Below are 12,791 nucleotides of genomic sequence, written 5' to 3'. Positions count from 1 at the left end.
AAGGTGATCTTTTAAGAAGTCAAATCAAATGTAATTATTTTGAAATACAAAAACTCTGTTGCTTTTTTGTTCTTTATAAATAGTACCAAACTGTCTTGAGTTGGACAGTAAGTCGATTAAAACGGTTTAGATTCAAGAGTTACACAATATAATTTAATTATTATCCAAACCATGAAATACAAAATAAAATATTATATCAAATACATTCATTTGTATATTTTTTACTAACTTTTCTGTTTACAAATTTGTCTATATCCTAAAATAGATTTGCTGTTATGGCGGCTCCAGATTCTATTCTTTTCATGTGACGTCAGGGCGTGTGGTCCAGCCCACTCGCTGCTGATTGGTTGTTGTGTAGATGGCTAGATGTGAAGTCATCCAATCACGTTCTCAGTAAGAAGTGTTGCCTTTAAGGTACCTCGTAAATCTTATTGTGCTTAACCAACCTGCGACATTCCGGTTCCGGTGGCGGAGCAGATCCCGGTGAGTGGACAGGCTCGTGGCACTTTGTTAAACCGCTGCGTTGTCGACTAAAGTATAAAAAACTGGTTTTCAGGATAAACGTTCAGCTGAACACTGTTCAGGTTCATAAAAGAGCGGGAATGTTAAATGACAGAGAAACCGAAGGTTAACTGTCAGAGTTGTTACATTTCCGACTTCCATGAACGCACCACGAGTAGTTTAAAGTCCCAGTTGAGACCTGATTGACTTCGCTGCTCTCCGTGACGCGCCGGCAACAGCTGGACTCCTCTTCCTCTCTGCGACTGCTCTCTCGGTGATCGGTTCGCTCTCCCGGTTCCCTTGCCGGGGCATGTCCCGCCATGTTCGACCTAACCGGCGGCTGGAACCTGTCTTTCGCCGGCTGCGGGTTTCTGGGGATTTACCACATCGGAGTCGCCAGCTGCCTGCTGGAGAAGGCGCCCTACCTCATCTCCGGGGCCACCAGGCTGTACGGCGCCTCGGCCGGGGCTCTGACCGCCTCGGTGCTCGCCAGCCAGGCGTCCATAAGTAAGACCCGCCGCTGTGGCTCTCAGGCTGGAGCTCCGTGAACACTGCGGTCAGCTTTGAGATTCACACATCAGGCTTTAACTGCTTTGTGGTGGTCGGTTCGTTGTTGCTGGTGTTCACAGGTGGAGCTCCTCCTCTCACCTGGAGACACCAGCTGTTGGAGAACAGACTGTACTGTTCTCAGGTTCACACGATTTTAATACAAATTAAACATCGAGAAGTGTTTTTGATGAAAACACTCCAGAATATATCCTAAATATACTTTCAGATACTTCATCAAACTGTAATTTATATGTGGATATTTTGATAAACTAATAATAAACGTCTATTTTTATAACACTTTTGTTTTACAGGGGAAAGTTCAGATGGAACCATATGTAGCTTTATTAAGGTAAAAAGGATGAAGAATGAAAATGAGAGAATTTGGTTGGATGTTTTTAAAAGATGTGGTTGGATGTTAAAACATCTGGTTGGATGTTGAACAGGACACCAGGAGAAGACTTGTCAAGTCATCCAGCAGAGTTTCTTTGTGTATGAAATGTGAGTGAGTTGTTGATGACATGGTTAGTTTCCAGCAGCGAGGTTGTTTCATCCTGTGAGTAGAAGACGTCTATCGGACCTTTGAACCCTGCAGATGTTTACTGCTGACTGAGGATCAGCTGATCCTGCAGGCCGCTGACTCAGACGACAACACGACAGTCAGAGTTTCACTTTCTCTCCCATGAACATGTCATGTGGACTGATAGCAGTGTGGCTCCAGACTGGACTCTGCACATTGACCAATGACGAGCTGCGGTGACCTCAGCGGGCCGCCCGGGTCTCTTTGGGTCGGCGACCTCTGGAGCCTCAGAGATGATCGATCCAGTCGAACTATTTCTGTTTCACATGATTGATCCTCAGAGTTTCTTACACTTTTCCTCTTTCTGTCTCGCTCCAGCTAAATGTTGTGAAGATGTACTGGAGGTGGCAAAGGAGGCCCGGAAGAGAAACCTGGGCCCGCTGCACCCCACCTTCAACCTGGTGAAGGTGCTGAAGTCGGGTCTGGACCGAGACCTGCCCTCCGACGCACACGTCCGGGCCTCGGGGCGGCTCTGTGTCTCTCTGACCCGAGTGTCTGACGGGGAGAACGTGCTGGTGTCGGAGTTCAGCTCCAAAGAGGAGCTCATCCAGGTGAGTGAGTGAGAGAGTGAGAGGGTGAGAGTGAGAGAGAGTGAGGGTGAGAGAGTGAGAGGGTGTGAGAGAGAGTGGGTCAGAGAAAGGGAAAGAGAGAGAGTGGGTGAGAGAGTGAGAGAGATAGGGAGAGAGTGAGAGAGAGAGAGCGAAAAAAGTGAGAGAGAGAGAGTGAGGGTGAGAGAGAGAGTGGGTCAGAGAAAGGGAAAGAGAGAGAGTGAGAGAGAGAGTTAGGGAGAGAGTGAGAGAGAGAGAGCGAAAAAGTGAGAGAGAGAGAGAGAGAGCGAGAGAGTGGGTGAGAGAAAGGGTGAGAGAGTGAGAGGGTGAGAGAGAGAGAGTGAGAGGGTGAGAGAGAGAGGGTGAGAGAGTGATAGAGAGTGAGAGGGTGAGAGAGTGAGAGGGTGAGAGAGTGAGAGGGTGTGAGAGAGAGTGGGTCAGAGAGAGAGCGAGAGAAAGGGAAAGAGAGAGAGTGAGAGAGAGAGTGAGAGAGTTAGGGAGAGAGTGAGCGAGAGAGAGCGAAAAAGTGAGAGAGAGAGAGTGAGTGAGAGAGAGGGTGAGAGAGTGAGAGAGAGAGAGAGAGAGAGAGAGAGAGAGAGAGAGAGAGTGGGTGAGAGAGAGAGAGAGGGTGAGAGAGAGAGAGAGAGAGAGAGAGAGGTGAGAGAGAGAGAGAGAGAGAGAGGGTGAGAGAGAGAGAGTGAGTGGGTGAGAGAGACAGAGAGAGAGAGCTGATGTTTAACGTGGTCCATTCTGTCCACAGGCGCTGGTCTGCAGCTGCTTCATCCCCATCTACTGCGGCCTGATTCCTCCGTCCTTCAGAGGGGTGGTAGGTGTCACCATGTCGTCACCATGTCACCATGTCACCATGTCGTCACCATGTCGTCACCATGTCACCATGTCGTCACCATGTCACCATGGCGTCACCATGTCGTCACCATGTCACCATGTCCTCTCCTAGAACACAACGTTACACGTGATCAACGCCCTGAAACAGGAAGTAGTCATGTGACTCAAACTGAGCACAGAAAGAAAAAGGGAGCCGGAGTGTTGAAGACAGAAGGTAGTAGAGACCACAGAGGGACGTCCTCATGAGAGGGAGGCGTTCATGTGATGGGGGTCCTTTTCTGACATGACATTATTCCAGGAGGTGTTAGATACAGAACCAGCTGCTGCAGGTTACCACGGTTACCAGGTTAAGATATAACTCACTGAGCAGGCTGCAGGACTCTCAGATGGTCCGTTAAAGCGACTGCTGCTGTGACCTCTGACCTGCTGCTGGACTTTGGCTGTCACCTCATCCAGTCATCAGGCCAACTTCCTACCTTCTGTTGCCACAGTTGCACAATCATATCCGAGTCAGCCAGACTGGATCAGATCCAGGAATATTGTAATAACAAAATTATAAGGTCATCGCTATCAGAGCAGATTGAATTAAACAAGCAGATTACATTAAGCGTTATAAAATACATATTTCAACCAGAAGTTACACAACATTCAAAGAAATTACAACAACACGCATGTAGATTGGAAATCACTGAAAATCACCAAATCACAGACACTGAACGCAGCAGGAAGAACAAACAATTAGACTTTTCACTGCTGCAGATCATGTGGAGGACGTTTGAGTTATTTAACTTAATTTAGTTTAATTTGTTTTCATGTTTATTTGTGTCGGGACCAGAGTCTACTGGCGTCAGTAGACTCTTATGTAACCTATGTAATGTTTACCACTCCAGGAAGTAGTCCGACCCTTAACAACCACCCTAGCAACAGAGAGGATTTCTAGTCTCTAACTGAATAAATACAGAACATAGAAACACTAAACTGATCAGCTAGCTCAGTCTGGTTGGAACAAAGACATCTGATGAACAAAGACATCTGACGAACAAAGACATCTGAAGACATCTGACGAACAAAGACATCTGATGAACAAAGATATCTGACGAACAAAGACATCTGACGAACAAAGACATCTGATGAACAAAGATATCTGATGAACAAAGACATCTGATGAACAAAGATATCCATGTTCTCATGTGTTTTTAACATTTTAGCTCCGTGTCATGTGTTCAAACCAAACCGGTCCAGCTAGCCTCCACTAGGATTGTAAGTGCGTGACTATCCGTGGTGTTATGGTACGGGTGCTCGGAGCGACCAAAAAGGACCAAAAGAGACCCGACTTCACCAAATGGGTCATTTAATAGATCTATAACAAGTAGAAACTACATTATATTAGATATTATATGAAATTCTATTCTAATTCTATATTCACATTGAGGAGGTGGAGGGATATTTCTAGTGATGAGCAGGATGTGATGTCATGATGATTTTTTCCAGATGTTCAGTTGACCAATCAGATCTCTGGGGGCGGAGCTACTGGTTCTATAACGGATGGATGGATGGATGAGGTGTCAGTCTGAGATAGGGGCTCAGAGGTTTCAGGGATGATTGTCGGTTCCTGCGGTGATCTGGAGCTTCAGATGAGGAGACCGTGAAGTATTCACTGAAAACAGCATGCTGAGTCTGAAGTTTGGACACAGTGGAGTGGATGGTGTCCACTGCTGCCTCTACATCAGCTGATGGAGGAACGTACACAGCGATAACAATGGCGGACGTGAACTCCCTCAGCAAATAATATGGGCGCATCCCCACGGCTAGAAGTTCAATGTCCGGGCTACAGAAACGTTCCTTCACACACACGTGGTCGGGATTACACCACCTCTCGTTCACATAGACTTCAATCCCTCCACCTTTCTTCTTGCCGCTCCGAACAACGTCTCCGTCCCCCCGAACAGTCCTGAAGCCGGGTACGGCCGCGCTGTGGTCCGGGAGATGTGAGTGCAGCCATGTCTCGGTGAAACACATGATGCTGCACTCCCGGTACTCTCTCTGGGTCTTTACCAGCGCCGAGCTCGTCCGTCTTATTGGCCAACGACCTCACGTTCCCCATTAAGATCTCCGGTACCGCTGGTTTATATCTCCTCCTCTTCGCCTTCAGTTTAGCTCCAGCTCTGTAACCCCGACGTCTTCTCCGAAGTTCGTCCAGGATTTCGTCTACTCAGCGCGATCAGCTGATCACGAGAGTAAACAATAACAATGCCCCCAACCAGAAAAGTGGAAAAATTACGGTCCATTGTCTGACCGTTAACTTAACACACGTGAAGAGAAGGAAACAACAACTCTGAAGAGAGAAGAAAGAAAAAAAAATACTTAAAACAAAACACACTCGGGGGAAGCTGCTGCAACAGGCTGATGGGAAGTTCTTTGAATCTGTGTGGACTCTCTATCCTGCTGCAGGGTGACTTTTGAATTTTGAAAATCATGATAATATCACAAGATAGGTGCAGCAGTTCTGTAGTAATCCGGTCCTCCAGAGAGAGTAAGCCCCATCCTGACCTCCGTTCCCTCACATGGTGTCACACACACACACACACACACACACACACACACTGCTCACTCTGCCAGCCTGCCGGGTTTTACAACTGCCACATGGAACAAGGTTAATTCCTTCTCTGTGACATTTTAAGCACTTTAGATGAGAAAGAGCTCTTTTCATGTTGCAGTGTTCCAGAGGATGAGTCATCATTACATAAAGAACAGGGGGTGGTCCAAAGAAACCGGGTCAGACAAAGATGGTTCTTCAGTTGGCCCTCTGGGGTGGATGGAGACAGCAATGGCAGGGCCAAACAAGAACTATCTGCAGAACCAAACAGTACTAAACTGTCTGCAGAACCAAACAGAACAAAACGGAACTAAACTGTCTGCAGAACAAAACGGAACTAAACTGTCTGCAGAACCAAACAGAACAAAACTGTCTGTAGAACCAAACAGAACTAAACTGTCTGTAGAACTAAACAGAACTAAACTGTCTGCAGAACCAAAACAAACCAAACAGAACTAAACTGTCTGCAGAACCAAACAGTACTAAACTGTCTGCAGGACTAAACAGAACAAAATGGAACTAAACTGTCTGTAGAACCAAAACAAACCAAACGGAACCAAACAGTACTAAACTGTCTGTAGAACTAAACTGTCTGTAGAACCAAACAGAACTAAACTCTCTGTAGAACCAAACAGAACCAAACTGTCTGTAGAACTAAAGTGTGCAGAGTTCTTCCTCATGGTGGTGCAGCAGTAAAGACAGGTACCAGTAGTGCCGGTACCCGTGTGTCAGACCTGCTCCGTGATGACACATCTTTCACTGCAGAACTGTTCTGTTGGTTCGGACCGGACCTCCTGACCCGTGTGTTTCTGTGTTCCTGCAGCGCTACGTGGACGGAGGGATCAGCGACAACCTGCCGCAGTCGGAGCTGAAGAACACCATCACCATCTCTCCGTTCTCCGGGGAGTGCGACATCTGTCCGCGGGACAAGTCCACCAGCTTCCACGAGCTGCGCTTCACTAACACCAGCATCCAGATGAACCTGGGCAACATGTACCGCCTCAGCCAGGCTCTGTTCCCCCCAGAACCACAGGTCGGTACTGCACAGGGACATCCTGCTCCTGAGGAACAGTGCATGTCCCTGCAGCGGGAGGTGCAGCTGATAACATGCAATCTAAAACCTCAGGTTCACTTAAAGCTGCAACAATCAGTACTTTACATCAACAATGGATCAGATCAGTGTTTTAAAGTTCACACTAATGAAGCCGCAGGGAGCCTCTTGTAGGACCTGCCGGTGCCGGTTCTGTCTGCCACCTTCACAGTTGCGATCAAAGTCGCTGCAGCAGCTTTTCCCAAAAATTGCGATCATAAGTTTCATGTGATTTTTTTTTTTTTTTTGTGGTCAAATCCTCTGAATTTGCAAAAAGTAAATTTTTCTAACAGCCTTAAATAGTGTCACGTGTAAACGGTGGTCATAATCCTGCTGCTCATCACAAGAGTCCGCACAGGTGACTTGTCTGTTAGACGTGAGCTAGTGACTGGAAGAAACAGCTCCAGGCTGCTGACGGTGAAACGTACACATCACTGTACCGTCTTCTTCCCGAGTCTCCATCTCAGTGCTGCTCAGCACAGGTCCACGTTTGGTCATGTTTGGCGTACAGGGATGTTTTTCTGCCGGTCCTAGCTGACCTCCAGCTGTGTTGTGGTTGTGTCTGAGGGCCCTGTGTCGTCCTCAGCAGTAACATGACTGGGAACACGCGGTGAGCTGCCGTCCTGCGGACAGAAGAGACTCTCTCTCTGTGGTTTGAAGGATTAAGGAGCTCCACACTTTAACGTTGTGGCAGCTTTACAGACTTTTTTAAGCCGTGCTACCACGAACGGATAAAGTTCCTTTTCTGGGTCACGACAGAGCTGGAGGGACTGCGAGTAATCATCACTAGTCTCACAGATCCTCCCTGCCCTGAAGGATCCAGACCATCCAGTACTCCAGAAACAGATTCAATATGTCCCAGTAAACAGGATGTTAAACATAGGATACCAAAAGTACCAGGATGTTCTACTACATCCGGTCCTATTCTGCAGTCTGCAGGTCAGCAGGATACTCTGGATGTTCAGAGCCAAGAAGAAGAAGAAGAAGAAGAAGAAGGGTCACGATGCATTTTTATGATGCAGTAGTATGTCAGTTGTACACATGCTACATGTAACAGTATATTCTGTTAAAAGTGTTAAAGGGCTGCAGTACGTACTAAGTAAAAATAAATAGTATGCAGGGCATGTCTGTGACGGCTGTACTTCCTGCTGTTCCTCCACCTCCCGTCTTCACTGACAGGAAGTAGAATCTGGATGTAGCTCCACCTGCTGTCACCTCCTGTTATTCTGTGATGAGGGTTAGTTAGCCTCTCACGAGGTGAGAGAGAGAGAGAGAGAGAGAGAGAGAGAGAGAGAGAGAGAGAGAGAGAGAGAGAGAGAGAGAGAGAGAGAGAGAGAGAGAGAGAGAGAGAGAGAGAGAGAGAGAGAGAGAGAGAGAGAGAGAGAGAGAGAGAGAGAGAGAGAGAGAGAGAGAGAGAGAGAGAGAGAGAGAGAGAGAGAGAGAGAGAGACTTTGACCTATTTGCTGTGTTGCGGTTGTACAGCCTCCCTCACGAGTGTCGGCTCTACGTGTTTGTTTCGATCAGATGATTACGTAACTGTGCTCACAAATGTCTGTGTTGAAAGAAGTACATGTTTGAGCCATTTCTCCTCACTACCAATGTCTGTTTTGACCTCTGACCTCTGTGGTCTGATCGGCTGCATCCTAAAAACAGTCGATGAAAACCAGTCAGAGCAAACAGATGGTCACATGACCTCCCATCTATCAGAACACATCCTCAGCTGTTCGAGGTGGTTCAGGGGAGCACGGCAGCCCCGGAGGGTCAAACTTCCTGCTGCTCGTTTTATGTTCAAAACTCTGCTTTGTTCCTCCTCCATGTCTGAAGTTCATTTGTGTCCACAGATTCTGGCTGAGATGTGTCAGAGCGGTTATAAAGACGCTCTGCGCTTCCTGGACGAGAACAGTGAGTACTCTGTTACCATGGCAACGGTCAAACTAGATCTCCAGCCTCTAGCTTGACCTTTGAACTGTGTGACTGATGTCATGTTTTTGTGGTGCCAGACCTGCTGATGGCGGAGTGTCCGACCTCTGGCCCCACCCTCCCAGAGAGCCCAGCCAGCTGCTGCTGTAAGCGTGCTGAAACCACCAGAGAGTGGGTGCTGCGGAGGCTCCGCCTCCTGCACAAACAGCACTGGTGGATGGACGAGCAGCTCGCTCTGCCTGCTCCAATCAAGAAAGGTGTGGTACCATCCAACTCTGTTAGGAGTCAATATGAGGTCACAGATGATGTCACAGGTCATGTGGAAGCTCTGAATGTCACGGTGGAGAGGTGGCGTGTGGTTAACTGTTCTCTGACTGTTCTCTGTGTTCTCTGACTATTCTGTGTTCTCTGTCTGTTCTCTGACTATTCTGTGTTCTCTGTGTCTGTTCTCTGACTGTTCTCTGACTATTCTGTGTTCTCTGTCTGTTCTCTGACTATTCTGTGTTCTCTGTCTGTTCTCTGACTGTTCTCTGACTATTCTGTGTTCTCTGACTGTTCTCTGACTATTCTGTGTTCTCTGTGTTCTCTGACTGTTCTCTGACTATTCTGTGTTCTCTGTCTGTTCTCTGACTATTCTCTGTGTTCTCTGACTATTCTGTGTTCTCTGACTGTTCTCTGACTATTCTGTGTTCTCTGTCTGTTCTCTGACTATGTGTTCTCTGACTATTCTGTGTTCTCTGACTATTCTCTGACTGTTCTGTGTTCTGACTGTTCTCTGTGTTCTCTGACTATTCTGTGTTCTCTGTGTTCTCTGACTATTCTGTGTTCTCTGACTATTCTCTGTGTTCTCTGACTGTTCTGTGTTCTCTGACTGTTCTCTGACTGTTCTGTGTTCTCTGACTATTCTCTGTGTTCTCTGACTGTTCTGTGTTCTCTGACTATTTTCTGACTGTTCTGTGTTCTGACTGTTGTGTGTTCTCTGACTGTTCTCTGACTGTTCTGTGTTCTCTGTGTTCTCTGACTATTCTCTGTGTTCTCTGACTATTCTGTGTTCTCTGTCTGTTCTCTGACTATTCTGTGTTCTCTGACTATTCTGTGTTCTCTGACTATTCTCTGTGTTTTCTGACTGTTCTCTGACTGTTCTGTGTTCTCTGTGTTCTCTGACTATTCTCTGTGTTCTCTGACTGTTCTCTGACTATTTTCTGACTGTTCTGTGTTCTCTGTGTTCTGACTGTTGTGTGTTCTCTGACTGTTCTCTGTCTGTTCTCTGACTATTCTGTGTTCTCTGTGTTCTCTGACTATTCTGTGTTCTCTGACTATTCTCTGTGTTCTCTGACTCTTCTCTGACTGTTCTGTGTTCTCTGACTATTCTCTGTGTTCTCTGACTGTTCTCTGTGTTCTCTGACTATTTTCTGACTGTTCTGTGTTCTGACTGTTGTGTGTTCTCTGACTGTTCTCTGTGTTCTCTGACTATTCTCTGACTGTTCTCTGACTGTTCTGTGTTCTCTGTGTTCTGACTGTTCTGTGTTCTCTGACTGCTCTCTGACTGTTCTGTGTGTTCTCTGGCTATTCTCTGTGTGTTCTCTGGCTATCCTCTGACTGTTCTGTGTTCCCTGTGTGTTCTCTGTCTGTTCTGTGTGTTCTCTGACTGTTCTGTGTTCTCTGACTGTTCTCTGTGTTCTCAGTGTTCTGCAAGGCCTGCCAGGAAAAACCCGGTCTGTATGCTAGGGTTTCTGGGATGCTTCCTGTCAGAATGGCCTCCTACATGCTTATGCCGTACACACTTCCTGTTCAGTCTGCGTACTCTGTGGCCCAGAGGTGAGGAACAGTATCTGTTCTGTAAATAGGAACAGTCGGGTCGAGCAGCTCGGGATTCTAATGTCCGTTCTGTCCTCTCAGGTTCGTGGAGTGGATCCCAGAGGTCCCGACCGATGTCCGCTGGCTGTTCGAGGTGGCAGGTGACGTGTACCGACAGGCCTGGAGAGGAGAGCCATCCGGATCCATCAGGTCAGAGGTCCAGTCAGGCTCTCATCCCGACACACAACACACAAACACACACAGATGACTTCAGCTGTAGTTGTTTTCAGATGTTCAGTGTGAAACTGTTGTAGTTCTCCTTCCAGCAGGTGTTATAGTGATGTTGTTTCTGAAGGATGTGTTGTCTGACTCTGTTTCTTATTGTTTCTGTGCATGAACTTTGAACTCTTACACGCGTGTGTGTTTGACCACGCAGTGAGCCGTGCCTGAGGAAGTGCCTGAGCGATCCGCCGCTGCCGTCAGAGAGTGACAAACCGCTGCAGAGAGAAAACCTGCCGGCTCTCTCCTGCCTCGATCTCCACGGCAACTACTGGGAGGTCCCCCAATCTACCTCGTCCTCGTCCCACTGCCACCCCCCCCTTAGCGTCCCCTCATCCCCTCAGCAGGTGTGCTTCTTCGTGGGCTCTCAGGAGGACCCTCCCAGCCCCGCGCTGCAGTGAGACCCTCCACGGGTCGTCAGCGACGTGGAGGAATGATGCTCAGAAACGTGCCTCAATGCAGCTATATATATATATATATAGATATAGATATCTCACAGCAGGACACTTCATTTAATCACGTCTTCTCTGTCCCTCCTCTGATTCCTCTGTGTTTTTGTACCTTTGATGATGTCAGCAGATTTTGGCTCCGGCTTTATGCTGTTCTTTGCAGCCATATTGGATCTCCACCCTTCCAGGTCCACACCCGTCAGTCTGACCTCCACATAGCGACTTAGAACCTGTCGACATCGCTGAGCTGTTCAGCCTGTTTGGTAGCTGGTACTTCTGACCTGACAGCAGATTCTGCTGGAGCCAGTGGGCCTGAAGTGGCATCACCATATTTCTATGACAAAGATATTCTTTACCATAAAGAAAAAATACTCATATTTTATCATATATTTTTATTGTATGTTCAAGAACATAAAGTGTAACATAAACGTAGCGAAATAATTTCCCCTCGGAGATTAATAGAGTACAATAAAATTAAAAATTAAAAAAAAAAAAAAAGTGTTATAGTTTACATGTCAGCAGAAACTCTGTTTATCAGCAGTAACTCAGTCACTCAGACTGGATGAAATAAAGATGCTCGTTGATGCTGTGTGTGAATACTAACTGAGCAGGGTACCCAAGTGTGTTTTAACGTGTGTTCTTCAGTGTGTTAGATGCAGTGCGTTTCCTACAGCATATTTCCTGTAGTGGATTTCCTGCAGTGTACTTCCTACAGCAGATTTCCTGCAGTGTACTTCCTGCAGGAGTTCTGGTGCCTTCACTTCAAACATGAACTAAATGTGTCATTCAAAGCTTTTTAATGACTTAATTGTAAGTGTATGTTAATGCACTGTTATTTTAAGATTAAACTGTTTTAAATGAAACGTGTGCTTTGTGAGTGTTCAGCACAAAATGACACAAAACAACAACAACCAGGATGAGCACAAAGTCAAAGAACATTCAGAAAATGTTAATTTAGTGAACGTCCTGTTGTGATGAATACAACCTGCAGGATGGTTCAGGTCACACAAGCAGCCTTAACTATAAACTATCAAACAGGAAGTAGTAATACACTCTGACAGAGAAGCTCTGTGAGGATGATGTGCTTCTAGAAGGTCTCTGAGATCAGATGCAGCTCAGTCATGGAAAAACTTTGTAAGTCAGCAGCAGGATTTAAATTCTCTTCTTGATTTTACAGGAAGTCGATGAAGAGGAGCTGAAACAGGAGAAATCTGACGTGTCTGGTTAAATCCCGTCAGGACTCTCACTGCAGTGTAATAGAGTTATATGAGTTATAATAATAATGACTTACAGCAGTCCAGCCTGGAAATAATGAATGTATGGGTTAGTATTCCAGCATCAGGATGCTCCTCATGTTACTGCAGGTGGAAGAAGCAGAGCGACAGACGGCTTCATCAGTTAAAGGATGTGTCCTGGTCACAATGAACTCTTTTCAACTGGGAGTCATTCATCAGCATGTTGGAGAGTCGTTGTTTTGCCTGGAGCCTCCTCCTCCTCCTACTCTTCCTCCTCACCCTCCTCTTCCTCCTCCTCCAGGGACAGTTCACTCTGAAGAAATAAATGAATGAATGAATAATTAATTGCTCGGTTTTGTACTGTTTTATTTGATGGTAAAGATCTGTTATTATAAGATAAAATG

At 46.6% G+C, this 12,791-nt stretch overlaps 1 protein-coding gene across 1 annotated transcript; it reads left to right on the top strand.

Moving 5' to 3' along the window:
- Positions 1 to 431: 431 nt before the first annotated feature.
- On the top strand, positions 432 to 12,015 carry pnpla3 (patatin-like phospholipase domain containing 3). The gene is made up of 9 exons (XM_069724239.1): positions 432 to 1,008; positions 1,946 to 2,178; positions 2,936 to 3,001; positions 6,441 to 6,650; positions 8,549 to 8,609; positions 8,708 to 8,884; positions 10,313 to 10,445; positions 10,527 to 10,634; positions 10,861 to 12,015. Exons 1-9 carry the CDS (start codon positions 822 to 824, stop codon positions 11,102 to 11,104), a joined length of 1,419 nt encoding a protein of 472 aa, XP_069580340.1. The 5' UTR covers positions 432 to 821; the 3' UTR covers positions 11,105 to 12,015.
- The last annotated feature ends 776 nt before the right edge of the window (positions 12,016 to 12,791 follow it).

This window comes from Brachyistius frenatus, unplaced genomic scaffold, assembly GCF_029030835.1.
Source record: "Brachyistius frenatus isolate BFR_SWC_R1_liver_20210118 unplaced genomic scaffold, ASM2903083v1 Contig_366, whole genome shotgun sequence".
NCBI classification, from domain to species: domain Eukaryota; kingdom Metazoa; phylum Chordata; class Actinopteri; family Embiotocidae; genus Brachyistius; species Brachyistius frenatus.
This window is presented reverse-complemented; position numbering and strand designations above follow the sequence as displayed.

Bases quoted from the DNA above. Each gene is read 5' to 3' on its own strand.
- pnpla3 (XM_069724239.1), top strand. From the start codon at position 822: ATGTTCGACCTAACCGGCGGCTGGAACCTGTCTTTCGCCGGCTGCGGG. The intron at 1,009-1,945 runs GTAAGACCCGCC...GTCTCGCTCCAG, and splicing joins CGCCAGCCAGGCGTCCATAA to CTAAATGTTGTGAAGATGTA. The intron at 8,885-10,312 runs GTGTGGTACCAT...CTGTGTTCTCAG, and splicing joins GCCTGCTCCAATCAAGAAAG to TGTTCTGCAAGGCCTGCCAG.